The 25413-nt window shown below is 43.8% G+C and overlaps 1 protein-coding gene across 2 annotated transcripts in view; it reads right to left on the bottom strand.

Annotated features, from left to right (window-relative positions):
• Window positions 1-1934: 1934 nt before the first annotated feature.
• chst11 (carbohydrate (chondroitin 4) sulfotransferase 11) overlaps window positions 1935-25413 on the bottom strand; it is a 106660-nt gene continuing 83181 nt past the window's right edge. For both annotated transcript variants that reach the window (XM_085251169.1, XM_085251170.1), the window contains exons 3-4: window positions 8162-8391; window positions 1935-8082 (exon numbers count right to left, since the gene is read on the bottom strand). In XM_085251169.1, the coding sequence (XP_085107295.1) occupies window positions 7461-8082; window positions 8162-8391 (852 nt within the window). In that variant the 3' untranslated portion in view covers window positions 1935-7460. The remainder of the gene's footprint in view (window positions 8083-8161; window positions 8392-25413) is intronic.

The following is a 25413-nucleotide window of genomic DNA, read 5'->3' as shown; positions in this document are numbered from 1 at the left end:
TGCTCTTGTTCATCTGTTCTGTCCTCATTCTCCATCTCCCTCTCTCTCCCTCTCTCTCCCTCTCTCTCTCTCTTTGTGCTGACAATCATCAAATATACAGTTGAAACCACATATTAATGTACTCTTCAGATCAAAACACAAACACTATTTTAATTGTAACATCAAATCAGACTAAATGTTTATTTTTTTTAGATTGATAAATATAAAAACATATTTGTTAACTTTAAAGTAAAGAGAGAAACTATCTGTATTTCTTAATTGCAAATGGCACCAAATTGTATTCAAACTTGAGCCACATTTATGGAGCTCCACAGTTCTGTTCCTGGTGTTTTGGTTGACATCTCTTGATGTTCCCATGTCACAGAAACAGGCTCTGTGTTTTGCCTTATATGCATCCACAGCTGTGCCACCAGTTTACTCACATGGACTCTACAAACCAATCAGAAGCTTCTTCAGCTCAGAATGGAATCGTCTGGAGTTTTCTTACTAATTAACAATAAACTTAGTGTACATGTACTCCTAAATTTGATGAAAGTGATAAAAAACAGAAAGCTCTGTCTCTCTTTATTCTGACATTTAACTAATTCAAAATATATTTCAATATTCATCTAAAACAAAAGTTTACTCTAAATTGATGTTGTACAGTAAAAATGTTTTATGTTTTCTCCATAAAGTGTAAATGTCTGGTTACAAATGTGAATATCCTGCTGTGTACTGAAATCCCTCTTGTTTTGCATAGAAATATACTGAACAACATACAAAGCATAATATATAAAATAACATTTACCTGAGTTTTTTCTTTGAAAGAACCCTCGAATGTCCATTCTTATATTTCAGTACATAACTGAAACCGATTTAGTCGGGGAGTACGGAAGAGGATTAGGGCCACTGGAAAAAAAAAAAAGAATTCTGACTTTTTTCTCAGAATTCTGAGATTAAAGTCAGAATTCTTTTTCTTTTTTTTTCCAGTGGCCCTAATCCTCTTCCGTAGGGGAGGGTAAGAACTGAAAATATGAAATAAACACACGTAAGCTAAGACTCTAAAAAAATAGCATTTGTTCGGCTTTTCATTTCGCCATTTGTTGATTCACTTGAAGAGCGAGTAACGTAATATTGGTCAAGTGATCAGTTTGATATCAATCTTTCATGATACACCGTCATATTTACATTATTTGTACAGTACGAATGATTTGCTTTGGTACCTGGTCAAACTTAAGCTCTCCTTAGTATGGCTGGCTCTGTTTCTCCAACAGCGCACTCACAGGCAGCAGCTGCCCCGCCCCCTCGCTCAGTCGCTTAGTGCCTGAGCTCGGATCATACCAATATCAGGGGGATTCACGCACAGTCGTAAATTCCCACAGTGTGCACTATGTGCTTCGAATATTGCTTGCACTTTTTGTTTTATACAGTTGTCAGCCAGGCATCTAACTATGAAAAAATTACACTCCAAAAGACCCCGGGCTTCTGACAAAACAACCCGGGCTTAAGCCCAGTAAGCCACCCCCACGCTCCGCCCCTGGTGGCAAGACGTCTCTGTTTCCACTATTGTAACAGGTCTGTTACTGCAAACCCGTCCCATATGGACACTCAAAGTCAGATTTAATCACAATGAGCGTGTTACAGCTTGTCTGCATAGATTATTGTGATGGGACATACTTTCTCTAAAATTTCTGATCCTATCCAAGCACCACCTGACAGAGCAGCAGTATTCGATGCCCTGTGATTGGAATGGTCAGCTATTGCCCATAACAGTAAAACATATTGACAAGTGTGGTAAATTACTTTGTGCATCACGACAGAGACATCGCCTTTCTGAAGTAGCATGGCAATAAAAATGGCCAGACTAGTTAGGAGCTAGAGAATCCACCAACCCCATAGATAGAAGCGTACACGAGTTCCACACAAGACAGAAGGAGTCACAGACAAAGTGGATTTCAGTGTCATTTTATTGTGAAAACAGGATAAACCACGGGTCACGCTGCTGTAGGATCCACCCCACTCTCCCACACAGTGTACATTATTCATTATTCATGATTTTGGAAAGTACCCCTGAAAATGAACAGAGTAAAAGAGCACAGCGAGAGGCTGTCCCACGAGGAAAAGCAACATATAGAAAATTTGGGTGTGTTGCCATGGTAACGTGAGCAGGGAAGCAGTATCTAGAAATAAATAAATAAATTAATGGTACATGTTGGAACGAGGGTCTCGACTTCCTGGAGCAGTGGTGGCGCGCACACACGCGCACAAACTCCACTGACACATAGCTCTTTGATACAGCACACATGGTGAAAACGCTGATGATATGGAATAACGCAGCATCACACACTGATCGTTTAAATTAAAAGGTCACCCACACATTACAGCGCAACATCCGTGCCTCCTGGCAGCACGGGAAGCAGCTGGAACCACGAGACGTGCGGGGCCTCTGCTGAAGGACGTACACAACGTCAGGGCGACACAGAGACACGTGAAACCTGCTTGGACAGGTCATGCCCATGCTAATGCTAACTGATTTGAAAACGTGCCTAGATGTCGCTGAGCATGCGAAGGGCAGGCCTACTCAGGCTAACTTGTTTATTATAAGATCACTTATAATAAACACCATCTCAGTTTATTATAACTTGGGTTGTTAGTTTTGGAGTCATTGCTATTAAATATTTATTGGCAAGAGTAACAGTGTTACAACCAAGCTAACTATTTGCATCTTAAACAGGATCAATAACTGGGAAAAGATGGTTACGTTTTTTGGAAATCTGACTTTACTATGTAGGTACCATTTTCGGCCTGTATACTTCATAAACACTTTAGAAAGATTTACATTTGATAGTTAATTTTGTGCAGTTATATTTAGCAAAGTTTTCAGCTGTCAGAATGTTAGCTTGTTCTGGTGCTAGTTGGATAACTAATCTGTGCTGTACATATTCATACTATTCTGCTCTGCTAGTTGTTGGGATTGTTACAGATATTTTGGCTGAGTCTGCTGCTGTTTGACCTAAAAATAAAGTGGTTTAAGTCTAGAGACCAGTCGCACCCATCTGGCAACATCTGTTTGCAAGGGGAAAATGTGTATTCCCCAACCAGTTGGCAAGTGGTTGCTGGAAGCTGCTGGCAGCCACTGGGTGAAGTCAAAAAAACTCCAACTGTTTTCCAACCAGTCAGGGAATACCCACGTTTCTCTTGCAACCAGCGGCTCACTTAGAGGCCTACAACACTGAGAGAGTCGATTTTATAGCGACTGCGAACAACATCCAAGTGCTTGCAATTGGTGGGGGATAAAATGTCCACAACTTTTTCATCCTTTGACTGCTCTGACTTGTGTGTCTTTAACACTAACCTGTTGTGGTGATACCGGTATTACCAGTTTGTTGGACAAAATACTCCAAATAATCCAAGCTGTAATAAACTGAGCAACTTCTGACGAACGCTCATTTGTTTGTAGTTTTCAGGATCATGTCCGTCCCACAGATTTCTAAAAATAAAGCTGAAGTCATACCTGATGGGGTCACTTCTTTATTGCAGGTATGAGTAAGGTTATAACTGAGGATGTACGCCTTCTGTCCTAATGTGACTGCAGGATGTTCACTGTGTCTCTGTGTCGCCTCTGAATGAAAGGCACAGAAAAATGAGAGTAGTAATGTGTGTGTGTCTGTGTGTGTATGTATGAGGCAACCAAAGTAAGTCATAAATATCACAGCTCAAAAAATAACAGCAGAATGAATGACATCATGTTTGGACTGTACAAAAATATCCTGTGCTGGGACTCAGATATGTCTGACACGACACAGGCAGAGAACGCATGTAAGAAATCATCCTGGCTTTGTCCTTCTGTGCTGATGATATGATGCTTATTTTCAAATATGGTGTCTCTGCTGATGAAAAGTGTCCCCACAGAGAGAGAGACTGAAACGACCTTTGTGTCTCCACTGCTGTGAGTGAGCGAGTGAGCCGACTGAGAGCTTGCAGCGTTTGGGTGGAAACAGGTGACGAGGGTTAGGTCATTAGCCAAACTAGCAGCGTGCTCACCCACTTAAATTGTATCTTCTACCTTTATAATCAGCTCTTTTTTAGCATGTTAACAATCTGAACTCTGAAAGTAAAAAACAAATAAATGACCTGAACAAATAAGTGTATTTACACTAAAAGACTTAATCTGTTGACATCATCACTGACAAAGAGTCCAATCCAAGGCCAGGCGCTGCACCGTGTCTCCTGTTTTCACTCAGAATGACAGAAATGCTCAGCTCCAGCCTGCATAGCTGAATGTCACTAACAAATACGTCAGATTATATTAGATATGTCCATCTTTTACACTGTGTGTATCATGAGCCAGGCACACTGACACCCACTCCAAAGCACAGAACTGAGTCAGGATTCCATTTGAACTTTCTACCATCAAATTTACAGGAAATTTCACTTCAAACACAATTTTCCTGCTTCTGAAACGATTCTTTCTTGTATTTACAAAATCTGGGTGTCAATACAATAAAATAAAAATACAAGTAAAGCAGAAAAATAACATCATCTACTCATCCTCAAGAGGAAAACTGCTGTTAGAAGACAGCAAATGTGTAGTTCAGTCTAAAAGCAGACGTCGTTCAGAAACAACATAAATATACCCACTAGCTAGTCCTCAATATAGACACAGCTATGGAGGAAAAATAACTTTAAATGTTGCTGCTTGTTTGTAACTGAGAGACTGAGACAGCGTCTCAGGGCTGCAGGAGTCCCCGTGGGCTCTGTTTGCTTAAGCAGGCTGCGTTTTCCTGCATGGACAGTACTGATCACTGACACTGAGCCTTTTTGTTCTGGTTTTGTTTTTAAACCAGGGGGCCACTTCTGGAGCGATGTAGGAGGAGAGAAACCGGAGTGTGAAGAGAGGCCGCTGTAATGGCTTGTTTGCAGGTTAAGAGGTCCTTTGTGCATTGTTTGTCTTTCATTCTGAGCGCAAAATGAGCCGTTTAAACTGAGCTCTGACAGTGTGAGGTTCTGCCTGCTCGTGGCTTTCCCTATAACTGCTGAGTAAGACGCTGCGTGGCAATAACCTCAGCAGCAGTGCTGGTGTGTGTCTGTGTGAGTGTGTTTGTGTGGGCCTGACCCAGGAGGAGGCCCAGATGAGAATATAACCATTGTTTCTGCTGGAGGATGAGGACCGGGGCGACAAGCCAGCCCAGTAGACTCGTTCCTTTATTAGAGCCAGATGTCTGTGGGTGTTAGAAAGGAAAACTAAGGCTGTTTGACTCGAACCTCCAGACACGGGCATGTGCACAAACGGACACCAGCAATGAGTCCAAAGCAACAAGAAGGGATCTGCAGCTACAACATCCAGCCCGAGGGGGAAAAGGCGTATGTGTAATCTGATTTAGATGTGCTGACTAACCAGGGGTCATAATGAGACAGTTTTCAAGCAGAGTGGACCTGGATTTATTCTATCAGAAAGAAAACATCATACTGCAACTCCAAAGAGTTAGGGACTCAAAAACCATCAAAATCCTTAATGAAGTACAATCAGTAGTGTTATATATATATTTACGCTTGTCTTGCTAATCTCTCAGGATGAGATCAAACTCAGTGATCAAGCCTGAGCTGTGATAACCCTACTGTCGCCACGTCATCACCGCTGGAACGCTCTCGTCACATTTTGAGGGTCTTTACTTTGCAACCTAAAGCACCTCGAGGCGATTGTTGTTGTTGTTATTTGGTGCGATACGAAAACATGGAATTATCCTGAATTGAATTAAATTGACTATATTAACCACAATGCCCCCTCACACAGATCTGCTGACCTCCCTGAGCCTGCTTCTGCTGGAGGGTTCTTCCTGTTAAAAGGGAGTTTTTCCTTCCCACTGTCGCCACAGTGCTTCAAAGGCAGTTGTTGTTCTCTCTGTTATTCTCAGGTCTGTACCTCACAATATAAAGTACCTTAAGGGGATTGTTGTTGTGATTTGGTGCTATATAAATTAAATATTCTAACGCTGTGAAATTAATTTGAAGCTGGAGTGGATTAAAATGTACAAACTGGTGTAAAACACAAAACGACTCCCTCTGTCACTATAGTGTGTGACGGGCAGCCCATCCTCCCTCCTGTGTAGTTATTGACATTACACAACATTAATCACACCACAGGATCCTTTCTCTGTTATGTTGATTGTTGACGTGTCTTCTTTGGGATGTCCTAAATGGCAAAGATGTGCACTTAACAGTGACTGTGGGTCTCTGAGGCCCTCAGCCATTTTGGCACCAAACGTCTGACAATAGAAATGTAAAAAAACATAAATTTTGAATGATGTGAAGCACAGAAAGACAAAGCCAAGGGCCAAAAATGTACCACAAGAAATGAAAAAGTTTGAACTTCTCTAAAGTGTCCTAAATGTTTTTCAGCCCAAGAAAATAAAATATTAAATTCTTTCCATCTTAGTTTCAACAACAAAGCAAATTAAATAATCTTTTCATTGCTGCTCGCAGCAGTGATTCATAAGACAATAAAAACAAATAAAGCATGAAGACGAGAAAAGAGGATCATTTAGTGAAAAACAGGTTTGGTTGCTGGAGCAGGGGCACGTCAACGAAGCTCCTCTATGCAGGGCATGGCGGTAATGAGACTCAGCGCCTTTAACCCTTTAACAGCCACACAGGCCGTCTCTCGTCTTGTAGGTTAGAGGCAGGCCGGTGCGCCCACTGAGCGAATCCTGTACCTGTCCAGACACGTTCTGTAGCTCAAAGTATTAAGGATGCTTGGTGTTACAGGCAATGATACGTAAGCACTTCACTGCTGTGGCAGAAGGGCCGACAAACTAATGCTAGAAACCAGTGACAGCGAGCTGTCGGCTGCACCGCCACACTACTAATGTGGAGGTCTTGAGAGTGGAACCGCAGCCATCAGCTGCAGTAATCCTCGAGGTGGTGATGAGGCAGTTTCCCTCTCAGCTGTATGAATCTAATGAGAGCAAGCATGATGGGTACTGGCTCGCCACGCCGAGAGCTCGGTGGAAGATGTGAAGTGTGCCTTACAATTTGGCGGAGTTTCTATATTGATCAGAAGGAGGAGGAGACAAACTTAGCTCCCATAATGCTTTGGGGTCAGGGCACGTGCGAGGACGCTGTTTGCTTTGCAGAATCTGAAGCAGCCTAATTTGTCAGCAGTTTGCGTGTAGGGAACAACATCAGGAGAATCCCTCATCCAGTCCATCCTCTGAGGATAACAACCATGAAGACCTGCTTCACCCACACATTTCAGTCTTTGCATGCGTCTAGTCCATTTAGCCCACATCCCTGTCCAGTCGGTGCTGACTGAACATCCTCTGAATTATTCCCAGAAACTCCCACACCTCCGGCACCTGTTTACACATCAATTTTACAGTTTTTTAAATCAAGTTTGTTCCCATAAAATTCTGCCCTCCGCTCATTTCCTTTTATCTGTTTGACCGAATCAGCCGCTCTCAGAGTCCCATCTCTGTCCACCATTACTCCAACCTCAGGTAGCTGGGTATGGAGTAGTTGAACATGAGGAAGTCTAACTTGTAAAGCTGGTAGAGCTGGATCTGCTGCTGAGTGCTGATATTGCTGAAGAACTGAGCCGTCATAGCATCCGTGGTACGAGTGGACTTGGCGTAGGTCGGGAAGCGCAGGGAGTCACCTACACCCACCAGCTGCAACAGGTAGTTTGCATCCTCCTCCAGTGTCTCATACTTGCCCACCATGTCATAGTGGATGTGACACGGGTGACAGAGCTGGTACACAGTCTGCCAGTGCTCGTTGAGTCCGTCCCGCTGTGTGGCCGGGTCCACCAGATACTCAATGAACTCTTTGAATTTGACATCAGCCCCGTTGAGCAGGGCATCCTGCGTGGCGTTCTTGCGGTAGCGGCGGATGATTCGGGTGCCAAAGCGCTTGTGGAAGGATGAGTTGTACTTGAGGGTGAACTTGTTGCGATATGCAGAAACCAGCCTCTCGAAGGGCTCACGAACAAAAAGGAACTTGAGGTAGTTCTTGAGGCGGTGATTGATCTCAGCAATGCTGTACTGATTCAGTGTCTTAAGGTTGGAGGGAACGTGGGCTTCATTGGAAGGAATTTCCATTGGGTCACTGCGTGAGAGAGGCACGAGACAGTGAAGAACAACAGAAGCACTTATTTTCCTTCCTCTCTGTACAGTACCAAACTCACCTGTACTTGCCCCGGCCTGTAAGCACCATCATGACACGTTTCCAGTTGGTACAGGCCACCTTGGGGACATAGCAGTAGATAAGCTCATGGTCTTCATCCACCACGAGGTGTTTGAGGTCTCCGGGTGTCAGGACTCTCCGCTTACGACTCGATGCACTGTAGACCCGACAGGCATCGACTACCTGATCCCTCCTGGCCTGGTGGAGGACAGCAGCTCCTGATAACTCCGTCTGAGAGAGAGAGAGAGAGAGAGACTACTGTGAAATTCAAATAAAAGGCTTCAGGAGGGTAAGTACAGCACAAGATGTGAACAGTCAGTTTTACTTTAATTATGTAGTTTACAGCACAGAGTTGAAAAGAATCCAGAGTAAACAATGTGTGATGTGCAATAAAGGTCCCTGAACAAACACTGGTTCCCAGCTCAAACTGGGTGGTTAGCCAACTTTCAGGATAATTACCAGATAAACCAATGAACCCTCTTTAGGCTGATGTAAAAAATAAATCTTTCTTTTTCAGCTGTGATTGATTGGGTTCAGCTAACCACAAGCTTAAAGAAGAAAAACTCATTGGCTAAATGAAAAGCTCCAATTCCCATGTTACTAGTTTGGACGAGTATGTCCCAGTGAAAGCCCGGCTGTAATCTGTGTGAAGGGATGAACAAAACAAACAAAATGAACTGCCTACTGGTTTTATTACCAGTTGATCTGATAAGGAATCCAATAATTAAACCCAACAACACTTCATCATTAGCTAAACTCTGCGCAAGTCGTTTGTAACAAATGTAGCAAAATGTGACAATTGTGGGATTTTTGTTGACAATAATTGAACTAAACCTTTCCCAAGAAAGGGAACATACCGTATTAGTCACCAACATTCATATTTAACTCACTACACTAGTTATTGTAGCAGAATAATAAAATATTATTTCACACATTTGTTCTGAAACTTAAAGATGTTTTAGTGCTCTTGGTCACTAACACGGCACTGAGAAAAAGCCGAGCACTCTACAACTGAAATGAATCAGAAAGAGGGCATGAGGACGGATATGGAAAAGACAGGCAGTTAGATTGCGAGTTATCAATCTTAGGCTTTATTATCATACTCATCTCTTTATTCACTCTATCTTTTTGCCTTATTTGAGTCATTCCACAGACTGTGATAGAGATTAGTCCATGGGTGTGGAGGAAAATAATGATATTGGAGAATATTACAGATCCTGCGAGTTCGGTATGAGTGGCTCCAGTCGGTAATCATTTATCGGAGGCATATTTCACCGTCCCAGTGATGCCTGTGGTGAAGCCGACCGTGGCAGGAGAGAAAGGATGAGGTTACAGAAAGAAATGAGAAGAGTAAGAGCAGTATGGAAGTTTTGCATTTTAGGGGCGGGAATGTTTGCTCGTGCCTCTTGATTATTTTTCCTCTGGGTCTACATTCCCCTGTAGGGCAGTGCTCTGGGTTCCTCACAGTATCTAAATTGATTTTACTGTGGCCTGCAGCCTTACCACTCTGTCCCACTCCACACAGCCATGGCCTTTCAGTGATACACTGTCAGGGGCTGAGAGGGTGGGAGAGATGCTGACATGAAGTAATGAAACAACACTGGGGCTAACAGGGAGTCTGTACACGAACACAGCTTTGACTAAAGAGGTTTGCATGTGATTCTCTTGGACGCCAGCTTTCAAAACAGGTCTCCAAGTTTGCAGTTCATCACACGCACAGCTTGCTACGGCATCATGGGGAAAGCTTTTACAGTAGGGGATTGCACGATGTGCTCCTGTTATCCCGTAGCTAACAAGTCTACAACGATCCCAGCTGGGGCGAGAGGCGCGGTACACCCTGGGCAGGCGACCAGTCTATCGCAGGGCAAACACAACAGACAGTCACACCGACGGGCAATTATAATCATTTAACCCAACCCTACTAACTGCATGTCTTTGGACTGTGGGAGGAAGCTGGAGTACAGAAAGGCCCCGGCTACATGGGGGAGTCGGACCCAGGGACCTTCATGCCACCGTGCTGCCCCCCATAAGTCAGATAAGACATCTATAAAATACACTTCTTGAACTAAACCAAAAAATAAAGTACTTACAATCGTTTTTTCTCACTATCTTTCTGTTCACTTATCTAGTGCTCAGTTCATTTAAGTATATCTCACAAAAATACTCTACATTTAAATACAAATACAAACCTGTCCACAAAAATGATGTGGACAGGTTTGCAAAGCAGTTTCATACTGTGAGTCACCTGGTGGTCCAACCTGTCTCCTGACAATTGTTTGCACAGTAGTGTCTCAGTTATAAGAAGCACACTGACTCACACTGACTCACACTGACTGGGCCTCGGTGTAAAACATTGCCAATTGGTTGTATTTTGGTTATATCCCTATACAAAAACACGGTTGCCCAGCACTTACGATATTTTGCAGTCAAATGTAATTTTGTGTAGTAAAAATAAATAAATAAAACACATGCAATCCTTGCTCTCCCTGACCAAAAAATAACTTCCTGTCACATTAGACAGCTCTGCACAAAACTATGATTTATTTTAAACTGTCATGGTTTGCTGTGTGGCAGGCAGGAGAAGGACCCAAGATGCAGACTCACAGACACGGGGATAAACTCAAAAAACACAGCTTTATTGCTGGCCACGAGAAGTAATACAAAATAACCTAAAACTGGGAAAACTAAAGCATGAGCTGTACAAGGAACCGAACCACGGGGAGAATTACACACAACATGAGGGAGAACGCGACGCCGAACAGAGGGGGACTCAGACAGAAATACACAGAGGGTAAACGAGGAAAGTGGGCACACACGGGGAACACAGGTGACACTGATAATCATAACGAGACAGGGCGGGGTGAACTGAACATGACATGTACAGGCACAGAGGTTCAGACAGGAGGAGAGAGAGCACGGGGAAAACACAGACATAACGGGCTGGGGAAACATGAAACAACCACAAAGGGAGACGAGGGCTCATAAATACATAGAGGGCACACAGGGGGGAGAGAGAGAGCACGGGGAGAACTTAGACATAATGGGCAGGGGAAACATGGAATAAAACATAAGGAGAGACGAGGGCTCACAGATACACAGAGGGGCACACAGGGGGTAAAAGCCATGAAGGGAAAACACTTAGGGAACAACACAACAGGGCAACTCAGAAAACATGGCCTAAATAAGGAACGAAATACAAAAATACAAGGAACTAAGAATACTGGGCCCACATGGCCCAGGACCATGACATAAACTAAGATTTGCTTTTTTGCACAAGACACAATATTTTATTCCCACCAGAGAAAAAGTAATATCTAGATCTTTCTTCATTGGGCAACGATAAAAGAGTATTTTCAAACGTTGCTGTCTTTATTAGAATTAAAGCAATAGTGGGCGTCCTTTATTCCCATAGTTACTCCTGCTTTTGGGAAAGGGAAGTGGAGCTTTTTCAGGATGGACAATGAAAGTCTCCAGTCAAGATGAAGTGCTCCTTTTGTGCGTCTCCACTTGTTTGCTCTTTTATGCATTTTGCAGTCATGGTCATCAACTCCAAAGCATCAAAGCCCACTAAGGCATAAGAGCTCTTTGCTGATGAAACTCTTAAAGAAAAGGAAGAAGTGGGAGCATCAGGCTATAATTCCCTCAAATGTTGCAGCAGACATGCAGCCCTCCATCTCAGCACAGTTTAAACTGTATTTAACTCGGGAAAAGAGACAAGGGGATCTTCTCAGGCTTGCCCTCAGTTTTCCTCTCATCTCTCTTCTTTCTCTGGGATCACTTTCTACCACTTATCTCATCTTTAGGCAGCCCTGTGAAGTCTCTTGTGGGGTTTTGATGAAGAGTGAGGACAGGGATGAAAAGCAGGAGGAGGAGATGAGATGTGGTGGAGGTCACTGACCTCTGGCCATGTCGAGCTTTTCCCATTGGACAGCAGACTATAGCACTAGCAAATATGCTTGCCCATTTCTGCCCTGATACTTTGTGGACACAAGCTAGTGAAACGGCACCAAATAAGAGCCAGTGTCATAAAATGTCATAAAACCACAGCTATAAAAGTAGTTAGCCGCGACACATTTTATGGCTAATTCAGTTTGATCTCTTCCAATAAGAGCCTCAAACATCCAGCTCAGCAGTTTCTGCGTGCAGGTATACTAGATGATGAATTACTTAGTGTTACAGACACCATGCACTGATATGGAAGTGAAGGTTTAGTCCCTATTTCTCTCTGGCAAACACCATCACAACTTTGAGAAAACCGGGGGGCTGGAAATCCTTAATCCCACCACGAAAGTCACTGTCAGCAGCGTATCTGCAAACAGGGAAGGCTTTACTTCCTTATCCTGAGGGTTCGAGATGATGGGAAATGCACATCCTCTCCTTGTTGCACATTTGTTGTTAAAATGTGTGAGAAAGTGATGAAAGGGCAACATGGAGACTGTGTTTCAATATTTCAAGTCTTCATTTCCTCACCACGACTGTGTTATTGTCTCTGAAAGTTGTTATGAGTTTGAAATATCATCTGTGTATCAGCGCTGAGCCGCTTGTCGCAGCGGTGGTAATGAATAGCTTCCTCCTAATCTGCTGATGATAGCAAAGAAAGAGATAAAGGAAGGAAGCCAGGAAGTGATCGCTAAAGGACAGAAGAAACATATTCCAGTGAAAGTCTGTAAACTAGCTTACATACAAACGTAGACCCAAGGCTAAAGTATCAACAAAGCAAAGCAAGCCAGCGACGCAGGAAGTCTCAGGGTTACTCCACATCAGTTTGGTCACTTTGATTTGACCAAAGTCTCTGACAGAGCCTTCATCAGACTGTTAATTGGCTGCCTTGGCAGTAGTTTTATATACGTGTGCTATAACCTGTGTTTCTGTATTGTAACAAAGTTAAGACAAGTGTAAAATATTCTGAAAGCTAAAATAAAGATTGAACCAACCATATTTTTGACAGTAAATCATCTTCTGTTACTAATCAAACAGTTTTAGTACAGATTAGGACTTAAAGACTTTTACTATGTAGCTAAAGATGACTAAAAATACACTTGAATGTTCCAGTTAGAGTCATGAATTTTCATGGTGCAAAAGTAAGAAATTCACAATTTGTCTCACGTAATGACCTGAGGATGTTTCTTCAGAATAAGCTAAATGCTGAGGACCAAAAGGTTAAGGGAAAGAACAAAATGGACAAGGATGCAGCGAGTGAGAAGGAAAGACTATGACTTGACTGGCAAAGAGAGCTGGCTGATAAAAGGAGAGTAGATATACTGTGCGTGCAGTTGTCCAGGGTAAATAAGGGGGAGGCTAGGAGCTTAGGAGATGGACTCAAACTGGTCTACAACGGTGCCAACAGAAGGGGAAATGGACTTTATTGGCTAGACTGACAGACTAAGTTAGAAAGGAAATGTACTAATGATTGAAGGGAGTGTGTTGAGGGGTTTGTGATGAAAGAAAATAAGAGAGAGAGACAGATGGATGGCAGTTAGTGAATCAGGAAGTGCAGAGGATGAGTAAGGACAACGTGAGGATGAAGAGTGGAAAGGTGGTTGGTCCTGATGACATACAGCGGACTTTTTTTTAACACAATCTAGGAGGATGAAAAAATGCTTGAGGAATGGAGACAAAGTGCCAATTTTCAAGAACAATGATGATGTGCAGAGCTGTAGTAACTACAGAGAGATAAAGCTGATGAGCCATACCAAGAAAATATGTGAAAGAGTTCTTGGCGGGCTGATAATCAGTGAGCAGCGGTATAGCCATGCCAAGAAGGAGCACTACAGATGCAATGTTTGCTTTGAGAGTGTTGATGGAGAAGCACAGAAAAGGTCAGGACAGCAGCACAGAGAAAGCATATGATAGCATGCCTGGAGAGGAACTGTGGTGCTGAAGGAATCAGGAGTGGCTGGTGCAGCACATATATGAGTGTGTGAACAGATCTGTTTAAGGTAGGGATGGGATCACATCAGCAATCAGCTCTAATTCTTTGCAATGGCTGACAGATGAGATCAGATGGGAGTGTCTGCAGACTATGAACAGATAGAAGACAACCTGGTGTGTTGAGGTATGCTTTGGAGAGCAGAGGGATGAAGGTCATCAGAAGCAGGGCAGAATACATGTGTGTGAACGAGAAGACGACAGTGTGACAGCTGCATGGAGTACAGGTAGTGGAGGTGGATGAGTTTAAATACCTGAGGTCAACCGTGTGAAGCAATGGACGCATAAGAGAGGTGAAAAATATGTGACAGAAGCACAGCAGCAAAAGTGAAAGGGGAGATTCATGAGACAGTAGTGAGACATAACAAAAGGCTGGAAATGGACAGACTGTCATTGGGAGTGACGACAACGGACAGGATTAGAAACAAGTGCATGAGGACGGCTCAGGCTGAGTGCTTTGGAGACACAGTTAGAGCAGCAAGGTTGAGACGGTTTGGACACGTGCAGAAGAAGTAGACCACATGAATATAGAGGCTATGGGTGGGTGATGGTGGGGAGCCAGACGCTCCACTGTGGTGACCCCTAAGGTGCTGAAAGAGAGAAACTAATGCATTTGATTTATACCTCCCTTTGTTTAGAGAGGCACTGTTCATTCATGAAGCTAAGATTCTGCTCCTTATTGCAATTTAGACGCTGCAACAGTCATTACTCCTGTGTACATTTAACCGTCCGATTTATTCTGTGTATGCCTTGTGTTTCTGAAGACTTTACAGTGGGTGTGTGAAAAGAAGAAAGTCCAGTGTCGAGAGGGTGAAGTGCAGCAGCAGCACGTATCCTGTCTTTAGCTCGATGCTGCTTATTATCATAAGAATGCCGTTTCCGTTTTGTCTCCTAAAAATTCATCCGTCTGCGCTCCCCGTCTCGGGTCGCTGAGTTAGCTTCTCTCTCTGCTCGCCAGCTGTGAAGACAGCCAAACAAAGATCAACAGGATTCATCAAAGCACCTCTCTGTCACACACACTGAGCACTAAAGACAGTCTGTGTCTGTGCGCACAGGCTGGCATTCATAAAGCAGGCAGGCATAAAGCTGCCAGTGTGCCACAACTGTACCAAATAGCACCTGATTTGCAACCATAGAGCTTAACGGGTCGCTGCATGAAAGGTAACAAGGCTCTGCTATGAAAGCTTTATGAGGCAGATTCATCCTTTCCAATAAGACCAGCAGTACATGGACTTTTCCACTATGTCATTTATGAGAAGTCCAGTAGCTGCTGAGGAGAAACTGGGCCAATCATCATGACACAATAACCGCCTGCAGCCACGGAGACACCGACTGGATCTGAGGAAGTTTTTCTGTACCTGTATTTTTCCAGTGGGATAACTGAGAACACACACTCTTTTTCTGAAGCACTCTGCTTCATATTCCTTCCTCATACATTCATACCTAGAAAAAGAGCACAGCTGTCTACTGAGCTGCTCTGAAGGAGGAGTAAGCAAATGCTGCAGAAAATAATAAGCTTAATGTTAAATAATTGATTGTAAAGCAAGAATGTTTGCAATGCCAAATTTGTTGAGTCTTGCTGGCTTTTATACACAGACAGCACTCGGGTGTAGCTGCTGACAGCAGCTTCATTCAAAGTAGCAAGTGTGACTGTTACAGTGTAACTGGATACATTTGAAATACATTTCAGCCCTCTCTGTCTCTGCTACACTGAAACTGGAAAATCAGATCAGTCTAAAATGAGTTTGTTTTTGATGCTCTTGTCCCGCTTTGATGTTTTATGGAAAGCTGTGGTCGTGGTTATTACCTTCTTCAGTAAAGTGTTGAGCTACAACAGCAACTTCAAGTCAACAGCTCTCAGGGAAATGTAAAACATTTATATGAGGCATGTTTCCCACCATCAGTGATATTCTGTGAGTCTAACTTTGAACTCTGTGACTCTGTTGTGCAGATTCAGAGGATTTCAGTGGCAAACTGAGAACAAGAACCTCTCGACCTTGTATCCTACTAGCTGGATACGATCAGTTAACTAACTCACATACACTGGGTCCTGATGATACTGACATATTTACTGATGTCATGCCAATCTGCCTGCCAGCCTCATATTCAGTTAACAAACTGCACGTACTTACCACAGATGCCTGAACTCGACTGCTCTGTGTTTTATCTCAAACATGGCTGGTGCAATGTTTAAATACTGAGCATCACAAAAGCAGCCTTTCTAAGCTACAGCTTTAAATCTGTGAATCTACTGATTCATGATTTTTGTGCTGACGCTGTTGCATAAGGGCAGTGTGGGAAGGCCATGAATGGAGACAGTGTTCATGCCAGGGGCTAGAAGCACTGAGCTTTCCTGCCAGGTGCCATCAAGGTCAAGTAAACATGCAAACACACACAGATACATGCTCGCTATGATGCTACTTGCTGCAGGGTTCACTTCTTAACACATTCGCAGTAGCAGTTAAAAGTACTGCTAATAAAGTAAAAATAATCTGGGAATCCCCAAAACACCACCCTGAGCAGCAGCCAGTCACAGATGTTTCATTAGAGGCTACAGTTTGACACACAGCCCTGGATGTTTATCTGTAAAAGCAGCAGTGGAGCCTGGAGGCCTCGCCTTCACTGAGGGGGCTGTTAACAGACCATCATAAGAATTTAACTGGCAGAGGTTTTTATGGAGTCTTTAGTGTCTTGTGACGATCTGTAGCTTTTCAACCCTAACAGTGTTGTAACTCTGGGGGTAGGCACCGAATCCTTCTCATGCATGCATGTGACAGGAGGACAGGAGGTTAGTGAACTCTGCAGCATGGTCATTTCATGCTTTAAACTCCAGGATATCCGACACCTGGGTAAGGCCGGCCGTCCCTATCCCACGGTAACGTTAAACCGGCAACCTGAGCCCGGAGACAGACCTCCTTCACAGGTGAAAGCTAACCCACAAGGACAGAGAATAGTCTTTACACTGTATCTCTGATGTCAGCCCAACGTTTTAAAGTTCATGTGAAGAATGTTATACTGTAAACTCTTTGGATGTGCAAGGGTTTTATGCTGCTCTGCCAGCTGATTTGTTTTTACCTGACGAGGAAAAATGAAACACACAAGGGAGAGTGTCGATTTAGTTTGTCGGTCTGTGGAAGAACCACTGACTGCTTAACAGAGTGAAAGCGGAGAGTATATCCCTGTTTTTTTAAAACGTAGCTATTGGATTTATCAACATTTAATCTGAATGGATTCAGAAGTTAATGACTAATAATGCATTGCTGTGACTGTTAAAACATGAGCCTTGAAAAAGTTTTACTCATATTTACTTTGTTATTTATCTTCCTCTCTGGATACGTGCTCGTGGCCTCGTAATACAGACGTCTGTTTTACTTTCCAGGGTTAAAATGCAACAAAGAGTTAAATTAAGCAGGCGGCGCAGTGACACGAGAGAATGAAATGAACCCGGAGGCCGTACATGTGTGCAGTGATATGTGTTTACTGTATATGTAGAACGTGTGCGCTGATGTACATCTCTGGATCAACAGTGTGTTGTACTTAAATATACACTTGTGCAGAGAACCAGCATGTGTCTGTGACTAAACAGCAAAGAGAAAAGTGTGGGGTATAATCATAGCACCAAAGACAAGATAATGACAAAGTGCTCTGACTTTCCCTCAGTGCAATCAAAGTTTCTTCTTCCTCTCATGAGCACTTTACTTTGTCTCTCTGCATCGTGTGTTTCACCCCTCAGGGAGAAAAAAATCAGAAAGGAGACGTCGAAGGAAAAAATGAGAAATAGGATTTCAATAAAACCCAGTGACAACTACATTCTCTTTTCTGTTTGTTTTCTTTGTTCGAGTTTGTGATTCGATGGCCTCAAATGCAGCAAACAAGAATTTGTTTGGGTTTAGACGTCTACATTATCAAGAAAATTACGCACTGTTAACTCTGCTGCAGTCAGTGTAAAGTAGAGCTGCTGTGGTATCAGTCCAGTCCTGATTTTCAGATAGATAACACTGCTAAAGCTAAGCTCTGAGATTCCTTTGGTTTTAATGTAAGGACATGCACTCAATGATCACTCAAAATAAGCGGCAATAGTTATTATTTTGGTAGAAAAGTGAAAATAAAATGATATACAATGTACAATTTCCAAAATAACAACAATAATAAAAAAACAGTCCTATTGAGTTCATTATTATTTCAGTTTGTACTTTTTGGTCATTAGTCAGGATTGTTTGTTAATTCCGTTGCTTTTTTTTTTGCTTTGAATCGAATAGAATAGAATTCAACTTTATTGTCATTGCACATGTCACAAGTACAAGGCAACGAAATGCAGTTTGCATCCATCCAGAAGTGCTTTAGCCATGATATAGATATATTACAAAATATATATTAGCAATAATATAGGTATATAGATATATTACAGAAATGGGTCTATTATGTTATAATGTACACGGTATGAAGGTATGTTATGAATATGCTATAACTATAAGTATGTACAGGCTATGAACAGGATATAAATATGAAACTAAACAGAAATATGCAAGTTATAAACAGTTGTAGAATTATAATTATATTGTACAGAATGATTGTTTATACAGAATTATACAGTAGTGCAGTTAAGATCAGTGAAATATGTGGCTACTTTCTACAGAGGCTATATAAAGTGTAGGTGGTTATGGGTGTATGTTCAGTCCATGTGTTAACGTGGGTCAGATGTCAGGAGGCAGAGTTCAGGAGTCTGACAGCTGTGGGGAAGAAGCTGTTCCGGTACCTGGTGGTCTTAGTCCGGAGCTCCCAGAGGGCAGGAGGGTGAAGAGTCCATGTGATGGGTGACTGGGGTCTTTGATGATTTTCCCAGCCCTTTTCAGACACCGCTTCCTGTAGATGCCTTTTATGGCAGGAAGTGGTGCTCCGGCGATGCGCTGGGCAGTTTTCACGACCCTCTGCAACACCTTCCGGTCCGAGGCAGAGCAGTTCCCGTACCAGACTGTTATACAGTTGGTCAGGATGCTCTCGATGGTGCAGCGATAGAAGTTCACCAGGATGTCTGAGGACAGGTGGTTCTCAGGAAGAAGAGTCCTTGGTGAGCCTTCTTGACCAGCTTGGAGCAGTTGGTCGTCCACGTGAGATCCTCGGAGATGTGGACTCCCAGGAACTTGAAGCTGCTCACACGCTCCACAGCCGTCCCCTTAATGTGGATGGGTGGATGTGGGTCAGCATTCCTCCTGTAGTCCACGATGAGCTCCTTGGTCTTCTCGGTGTTAAGCAGCAGGTTGTTTGTGTCGCACCACTCAGCCAGACGATCCACCTCCTCCCTGTAGGCGGCCTCATCGTTGTCACTGATGAGGCCAATCACCGTGGTGTCATCTGCAAACTTAATGATGGTGTTGGAACCATCAGCCGGTCTGCAGTCGTGGGTGAAGAGGAAGTAGAGGAAAGGGCTCATCACACAGCCTTGTGTGATGAGCCCTTTCCTCTACTCCCTCTTCAGGGAGTTGGTCAGGATGCTCTCGATGGTGCAGCAATAGAAGTTCACCAGGATGTCTGAGGACAGGTGGTTCTCAGGAAGAAGAGTCCTTGGTGAGCCTTCTTGACCAGCTTGGAGCAATTGGTCATCCAGATGAGATCCATCGTTGTCACTGATGAGGCCAATCACCGTGGTGTCATCTGCAAACTTAATGATGGTGTTGGAACCATCAGCAGGTCTGCAGTCGTGGGTGAAGAGGGAGTAGAGGAAAGGGCTCATCACACAGCCTTGTGGTACACCGGTGTTCATCGTGATGGTAGATGAGCAGCGGTTATCCAGCCGGACATGTTGGGGGCGGTTGGTCAGGAAGTCCAGTAACCATTTGCAGATGAGGGAACTGATGCCCAGGTCTGTCAGTGTCCTGATGAGTTGTGAGGGGAGGATTGTATTGAATGCTGAACTGAAGTCTATAAACAGCATTCTGGCGTAGGTGTTGTTGTTGTCCAGGTGTGAGAGGACAGAGTGCAGTGCGATGGAGACTGCATCCTCTGTGCTCCTGTTCTGGCGGTATGCGAATTGGTGGGGGTCCAGGGTGGGGGGGAGACAGGATTTGAAGTGTGCTAGGACCAGCTGCTCTAAGCACTTAGTGATGATGGGGGTGAGTGCTACTGGGCGGTAGTCATTGAGGCAAGATGGGTTGGAGTTTTCGGGTATCGGGACGGTGGAGGTGGATTTGAAGCAGGCCGGTACCACAGCGTGGGCCAAGGACAGATTGAATATGTCTGTGAGCACTCCTGCAAGCTCCCCAGAACACGCTCTGAGAACACGCCCGGAGATGCCATCAGGGCCTGCAGCCTTGTGGACATTGATCCTGCTCAGCACCGCTCCTACCTACATGTCTGCTTTGGTTGTGGGGTTCCCTCGCTCAAAACGAGCATAAAAGTTGTTGAGCTCGTTGAGGAAGGAGACATCAGAGGATGCGGGGGAGGGTTTGGTGGTCCTGTAGTCTGTGATGGTCTGGAGTCCTTGCCACATGTGTCGGGGGTTGGAGTTGGAGAAGTGTTCTTCTACCTTCTTTTTGCAATGGTGTTTGGCTTTTTTGATTCAGTGGTTTGGTTTGGTGGTCTGAGTTGTTACCACTTTGGTGCTTCTCAGGAGAGAAGAATGAGTTTCTTAAACAAGAGTTCAGTTCAGTCTGGGCATAGGCTCGCCATCTCCATCCGGAGAGAATCCAGGAATCTGTTCCATTTGCTTTACACCAACGCCAACAAAATAAACCTAGGACAGTGGCGCGGCTGCCCCTCTGTTGGTCTTCCTTGGTCTCTTGTGTTCTGGGGGCCTCTGGATGTCTGGAGTCTTGATCTCCTACATACCTGCTTCATGCCCTGGAGGACGGGGCTGTGGCCCCCCCACACCCTCTAGCAGATCATTACGTGAAGGAACCTTTTAAAAACAAGCGCGTCCATGCTCACAGGTGTACACACGGGTGATCACACCCACAAACTACACCCTTTTTGGCTCCTACCTCAAAGCACACTGTGTTCTGTTGATCTTATGTGCTGCACAATAATGTTTAATATTTAGTATTTACTGTCATATTCCCATATATCATTGTGATGTTGTTTATTCTATTACTGTTGTTCTCTTCTGCTTGTTTTCTTTTTTCTTTCTCAGCAGGTGATCCAGGTGATTGATATATGCATTTTTTATTTCTTTTTTTTTTTCTGCTCATTCTGTTGGTTTTTGTTTTTTGCCCTTCTCCCCCGTCCCTCTTCTCAGCTGTTTCTCTTTCCCTCTTTCTTTCTCCCCTTCTTTCCCCCAGTCAAGTCTGTCCCGTATTCAGTAAGTGAAAATAAAATAAACAATAAAAGGTGAATCAAATGGACCATTACGGCAAGGCTGGGATGGTCAGTTTGGTAAAGTAAATCCGTTGGGCATCTTTCTTTGCCTTTAGACAACAATTCTGATGCAAAAGAGCCAAACGGGACAGGCAAAAAAAAAAAAAAAAACCTAGCCAAGATGAGGTGTCAGCGTGAACGTGGCAGGGGACACAACCACACGCCCCCCTCTAGCTCCTGCTCACATCAACAAGACGACCGATAGTTCAGCATGGACGTCTGCAGCCTGTCTCATTTACTTTTCAAAGTGCAAATACTCTCAATACTTAATACATGATGGCTGGACTAACATAGTTTCTACACAAATGACAGTATTATCGCCTATCGGATGACTGCAGAAAAGTAAATTTTTTACAGTCACTGGTCTGGCTCCAGTCCCCTCCGCTAACAGGGAGGCGGGGTTTATGACCTATACTGCAGCCAGACACCAGGGGGCAATAGAGACATTTTGGCTTCATTTTGGGGAGCTGGTAGGTCGTCCTTTTCTACAGTCGCTGCACTGATCGCTAACCGTGAAACAGAGAAGGTTCCACTTCCTTTTTTCAAAATAAATATTTTTCAAAGAAAACGACTGCAAATGCAAAAATATACATAAAAGGAAATTAAAAAAAAAACGTTTTCTCTACTCTGTTACACTTGGTAATGCAAATATGTTATCAGCCAATCACATGAAAGCAGCCTCGGTGCATTTAGGCTTGCAGAAAGGGTCGAGTTGACTTGATGAAGTTCAGACTGAGCACCAAGCAAATGGTTTAAGTGATTTTTAACGTTGTGTTGCTGTTGGTACCAGACATACTAATATGAGTAATTCAGAAACTGCTAAACTGCTGGGAATTTCCCACGCAGCCATCATTAGCATTTACAGAGAGTGCTTCGAAAAAGAGAAAATGTCCAGTGAGCAGCAACTCGTTGGGTAAAATGTCTTGTTGATGCCAGAGAAGAGGGCCGAGCTGATTGAATGAACTGAATCTATCCCATGAAGAATAAGGGCAATTCTAACCCCACACTAACGAGGTGTAACTAATCAGAGTGGACCCTGAGTGTATTACTGACATGACACTGCTCAGGTCAAAGTGGATTTTTTGCTTCATTTGCTTGGTTGAGATTTTACTGCTGAGCTTGTAATATCTTTTTTTGATTTCACAGAACTCAGACATATTTATCTCCCAAACTGGACAACTCACACCAAAACACTCTTTAAGGATAAATAGCACCACAGACCAGGTAAAATATGGGAAAACTGTCCATTTACAACCGAGACTTAACACAGTAGCTACTGCTGCAGCCAGAAACTCCACTGTCAGCTACTTTTATGTAGACTAACTAATACAAACTCATCATCTTGCAGGACTTCAAGATTCAAGAACATAAGTGTTTGTCTCTGGAAAGCAACCAACAGCAACCAACACCGTCACACCCAATTTGGGATGAATCAGACTTTCCATTATGACCTGAGTTCAGGTGTCGCATCTCTCATTTTGCAGTATTTTAATTTTTGGCATAGATCGAAATATCTGTCAGCTGAATCACTTTTTGCTGTAAAATATTCTCCTCTGAGAATCCATCGCATACAGAGACCTGAGACAGCAGGAAAAACATTGCTGTGCTTTCTTCTGCCTGCAGTAGGTGCGTCTCACAGTTTCGGGGACTCCACTGCACTATGAAAGCTTAGTGTGGAGCAGGTAATGTTAATGAGCACTATAACCTACTTTAATACACAGTTACATACGAAAGAAGACCAAGGTGGAATCACAAAAAACAATTCAAGATTAGTTTTTCTAAAAATTCAAAGTAGTGAGCCAAAGGCCTTCTGGAAGGACGTCTGCTGGAATCGAGCTTGGTTTGAACTTCGTGTAACCACACAATATAATTATTTTATAGTTTTAAGTAAACAAGCTTGTAATTTCAAGATCACGAAACATTTGCTTTTTGATCTCGATGACACACAAAGTCTTATTTATGCATTTCTCTAATCCATTTCTCTACGGCCTTCTGTACTATAGCTCCTCTTTCATGCACACAGTTTATCTTCTCCGAGAGCAAAACAGAGCACTCATCCCCTTTAAATCCCTTTGTCTCTCTCTTTTCACCGCCTTTCTTCAGCCTGTTTATATGCAGCCTGTAGAGATAGGCAGAGACAAAAAAGAGTAAAGCCTCCTCCTCTAAATCCCTTTGTCTTTAAACCCAGAGTGACTTATCCAGCTTCCTGCGCACACATCTTAGAACCCACACCCACAGCGTATGACTGTGCTCCGGTCTGATGGCTTTACAGCAGAGGAACACTCAAGACAGCTGCTTTGGCTTTTTGCTGTGGGTGAAAGGTGTGACGCTTCTTTCAAGTCTGTGCCAGTCTCAGCTGCTGTGTTCCTGCATAATCTGGCCCAGGGTGCCAATTCCAGAGAGTGCACGCACACACACACACACACACACACACACACACACACACACACACACACACACACACACACACACACGATTGCAGTGAGTGGATTGCAGGGTTAGAGGCGTATCTGCAGCTGGTGAAACAGCCACACAGGTATTAGTGTCACAGACACACAGAGACACTTTCCTCTTTTCACTGATTACATTTATTTATGAAGCAGTAAAACGACCTGTCTGCACAACATGGTTAAAGTCTAATGATGTCTGGTCTGAAACATGCAACCCTACATGATGTTCAATATGAACTAATGTGCAGTTTGGTCTACAACAGCCTTCTTTGCTTGTCAGAGGTGGACCCTGTTTATTGAATGTCCAGCTTGGCTGACACAACAAATATCATTTGTTGTGGGAGGCGGGCTTCTTTCGTTGAGCCTTGTTGATTGGTCAGCTGCTTTGGTGTGATGAGTCATAGAGCGCTATGTCGTCTGAAACTTTTAAATACATTCTTCTTTCATAGTATAATCTTCACGTGCTTCCTCCGAAGCACACTTTCTGTGTACTCACTACCTAATTTATAGCCAAAGTATTCACTCACTGTCTCTGTACTGTCTCGCTAGCCTAGCTTAGCTCGTAGCCGACTCATTAGCACCATGGCTACTTCACCTGTCCCTCCTGCACTTTCTTGCTCATTGTGTCAGATGTTTAGTTACTCCTCGGCCTCCTTTAGCAGTAATGATATCTGTAACAAATGTAGCATATTTGCAGCTCTGGAGGCCAGGATTACTGAATTGGAGACTCGGCTTCGCACCCTTCATTCACCCGCAGCTAGCCAGGCCCCTGTAGCTGGTGCAGCCGAAAATAGCGTAGGCCCCGCTAGCTGTTCCCCGGCAGGTCCCAAGCAGCTGGGGAAAGAGGGCGGCTGGGTCACGGTGAGGAGGAAGCATAGTCCTAAACAGAAGCCCCAGGTACACCACCAACCCGTTCATGTGTCTAACCGTTTTTCCCCACTCGGCGACACACCCGCCGGGGGTCAAACTCTGGTAATTGGCGATTCTGTTCTCAGACATGTGAAGCTAGAGACACCGGCAACCATAGTCAATTGTCTTCCAGGGGCCAGAGCAGGCGACATTGAAGGAAATTTAAAACTGCTGGCTAAGGGTAAACGTAAATTCAGTAAAATCATAATTCACGTCGGCAGTAATGACACCCGGTTACGCCAATCGGAGGTCACTAAAATCAATATTGAATCGGTGTGCAACTTTGCCAAAACAATGTCGGACTCTGTAGTTTTCTCTGGTCCCCTCCCCAATCAGACCAGGAGTGACATGTTTAGCCGCATGTTCTCCTTAAATTGCTGGCTGTCTGAGTGGTGTCCCAGAAACGATGTGGGCTTCATAGATAATTGGCAAACCTTCTGGAGGAAACCTGGTCTTGTTAGGAGAGACGGCATCCATCCCACTTTGGATGGAGCAGCTCTCATTTCTAGAAATATGGACAAATTTATTAAACCCCCCAAAATATGACTATCCAGAGTTGGGACCAGGAAGCAGAGTTGCAGTCTTACACGCTTCTCTGCAGCTTCTCTCCTCCTGC

Source organism: Mchenga conophoros, linkage group LG17, assembly GCF_057382185.1.
Source record: "Mchenga conophoros isolate Kocher_MC1m ecotype Shallow Benthic linkage group LG17, M_conophoros_male_GT1.1, whole genome shotgun sequence".
NCBI classification, from domain to species: domain Eukaryota; kingdom Metazoa; phylum Chordata; class Actinopteri; order Cichliformes; family Cichlidae; genus Mchenga; species Mchenga conophoros.
This window is presented reverse-complemented; position numbering and strand designations above follow the sequence as displayed.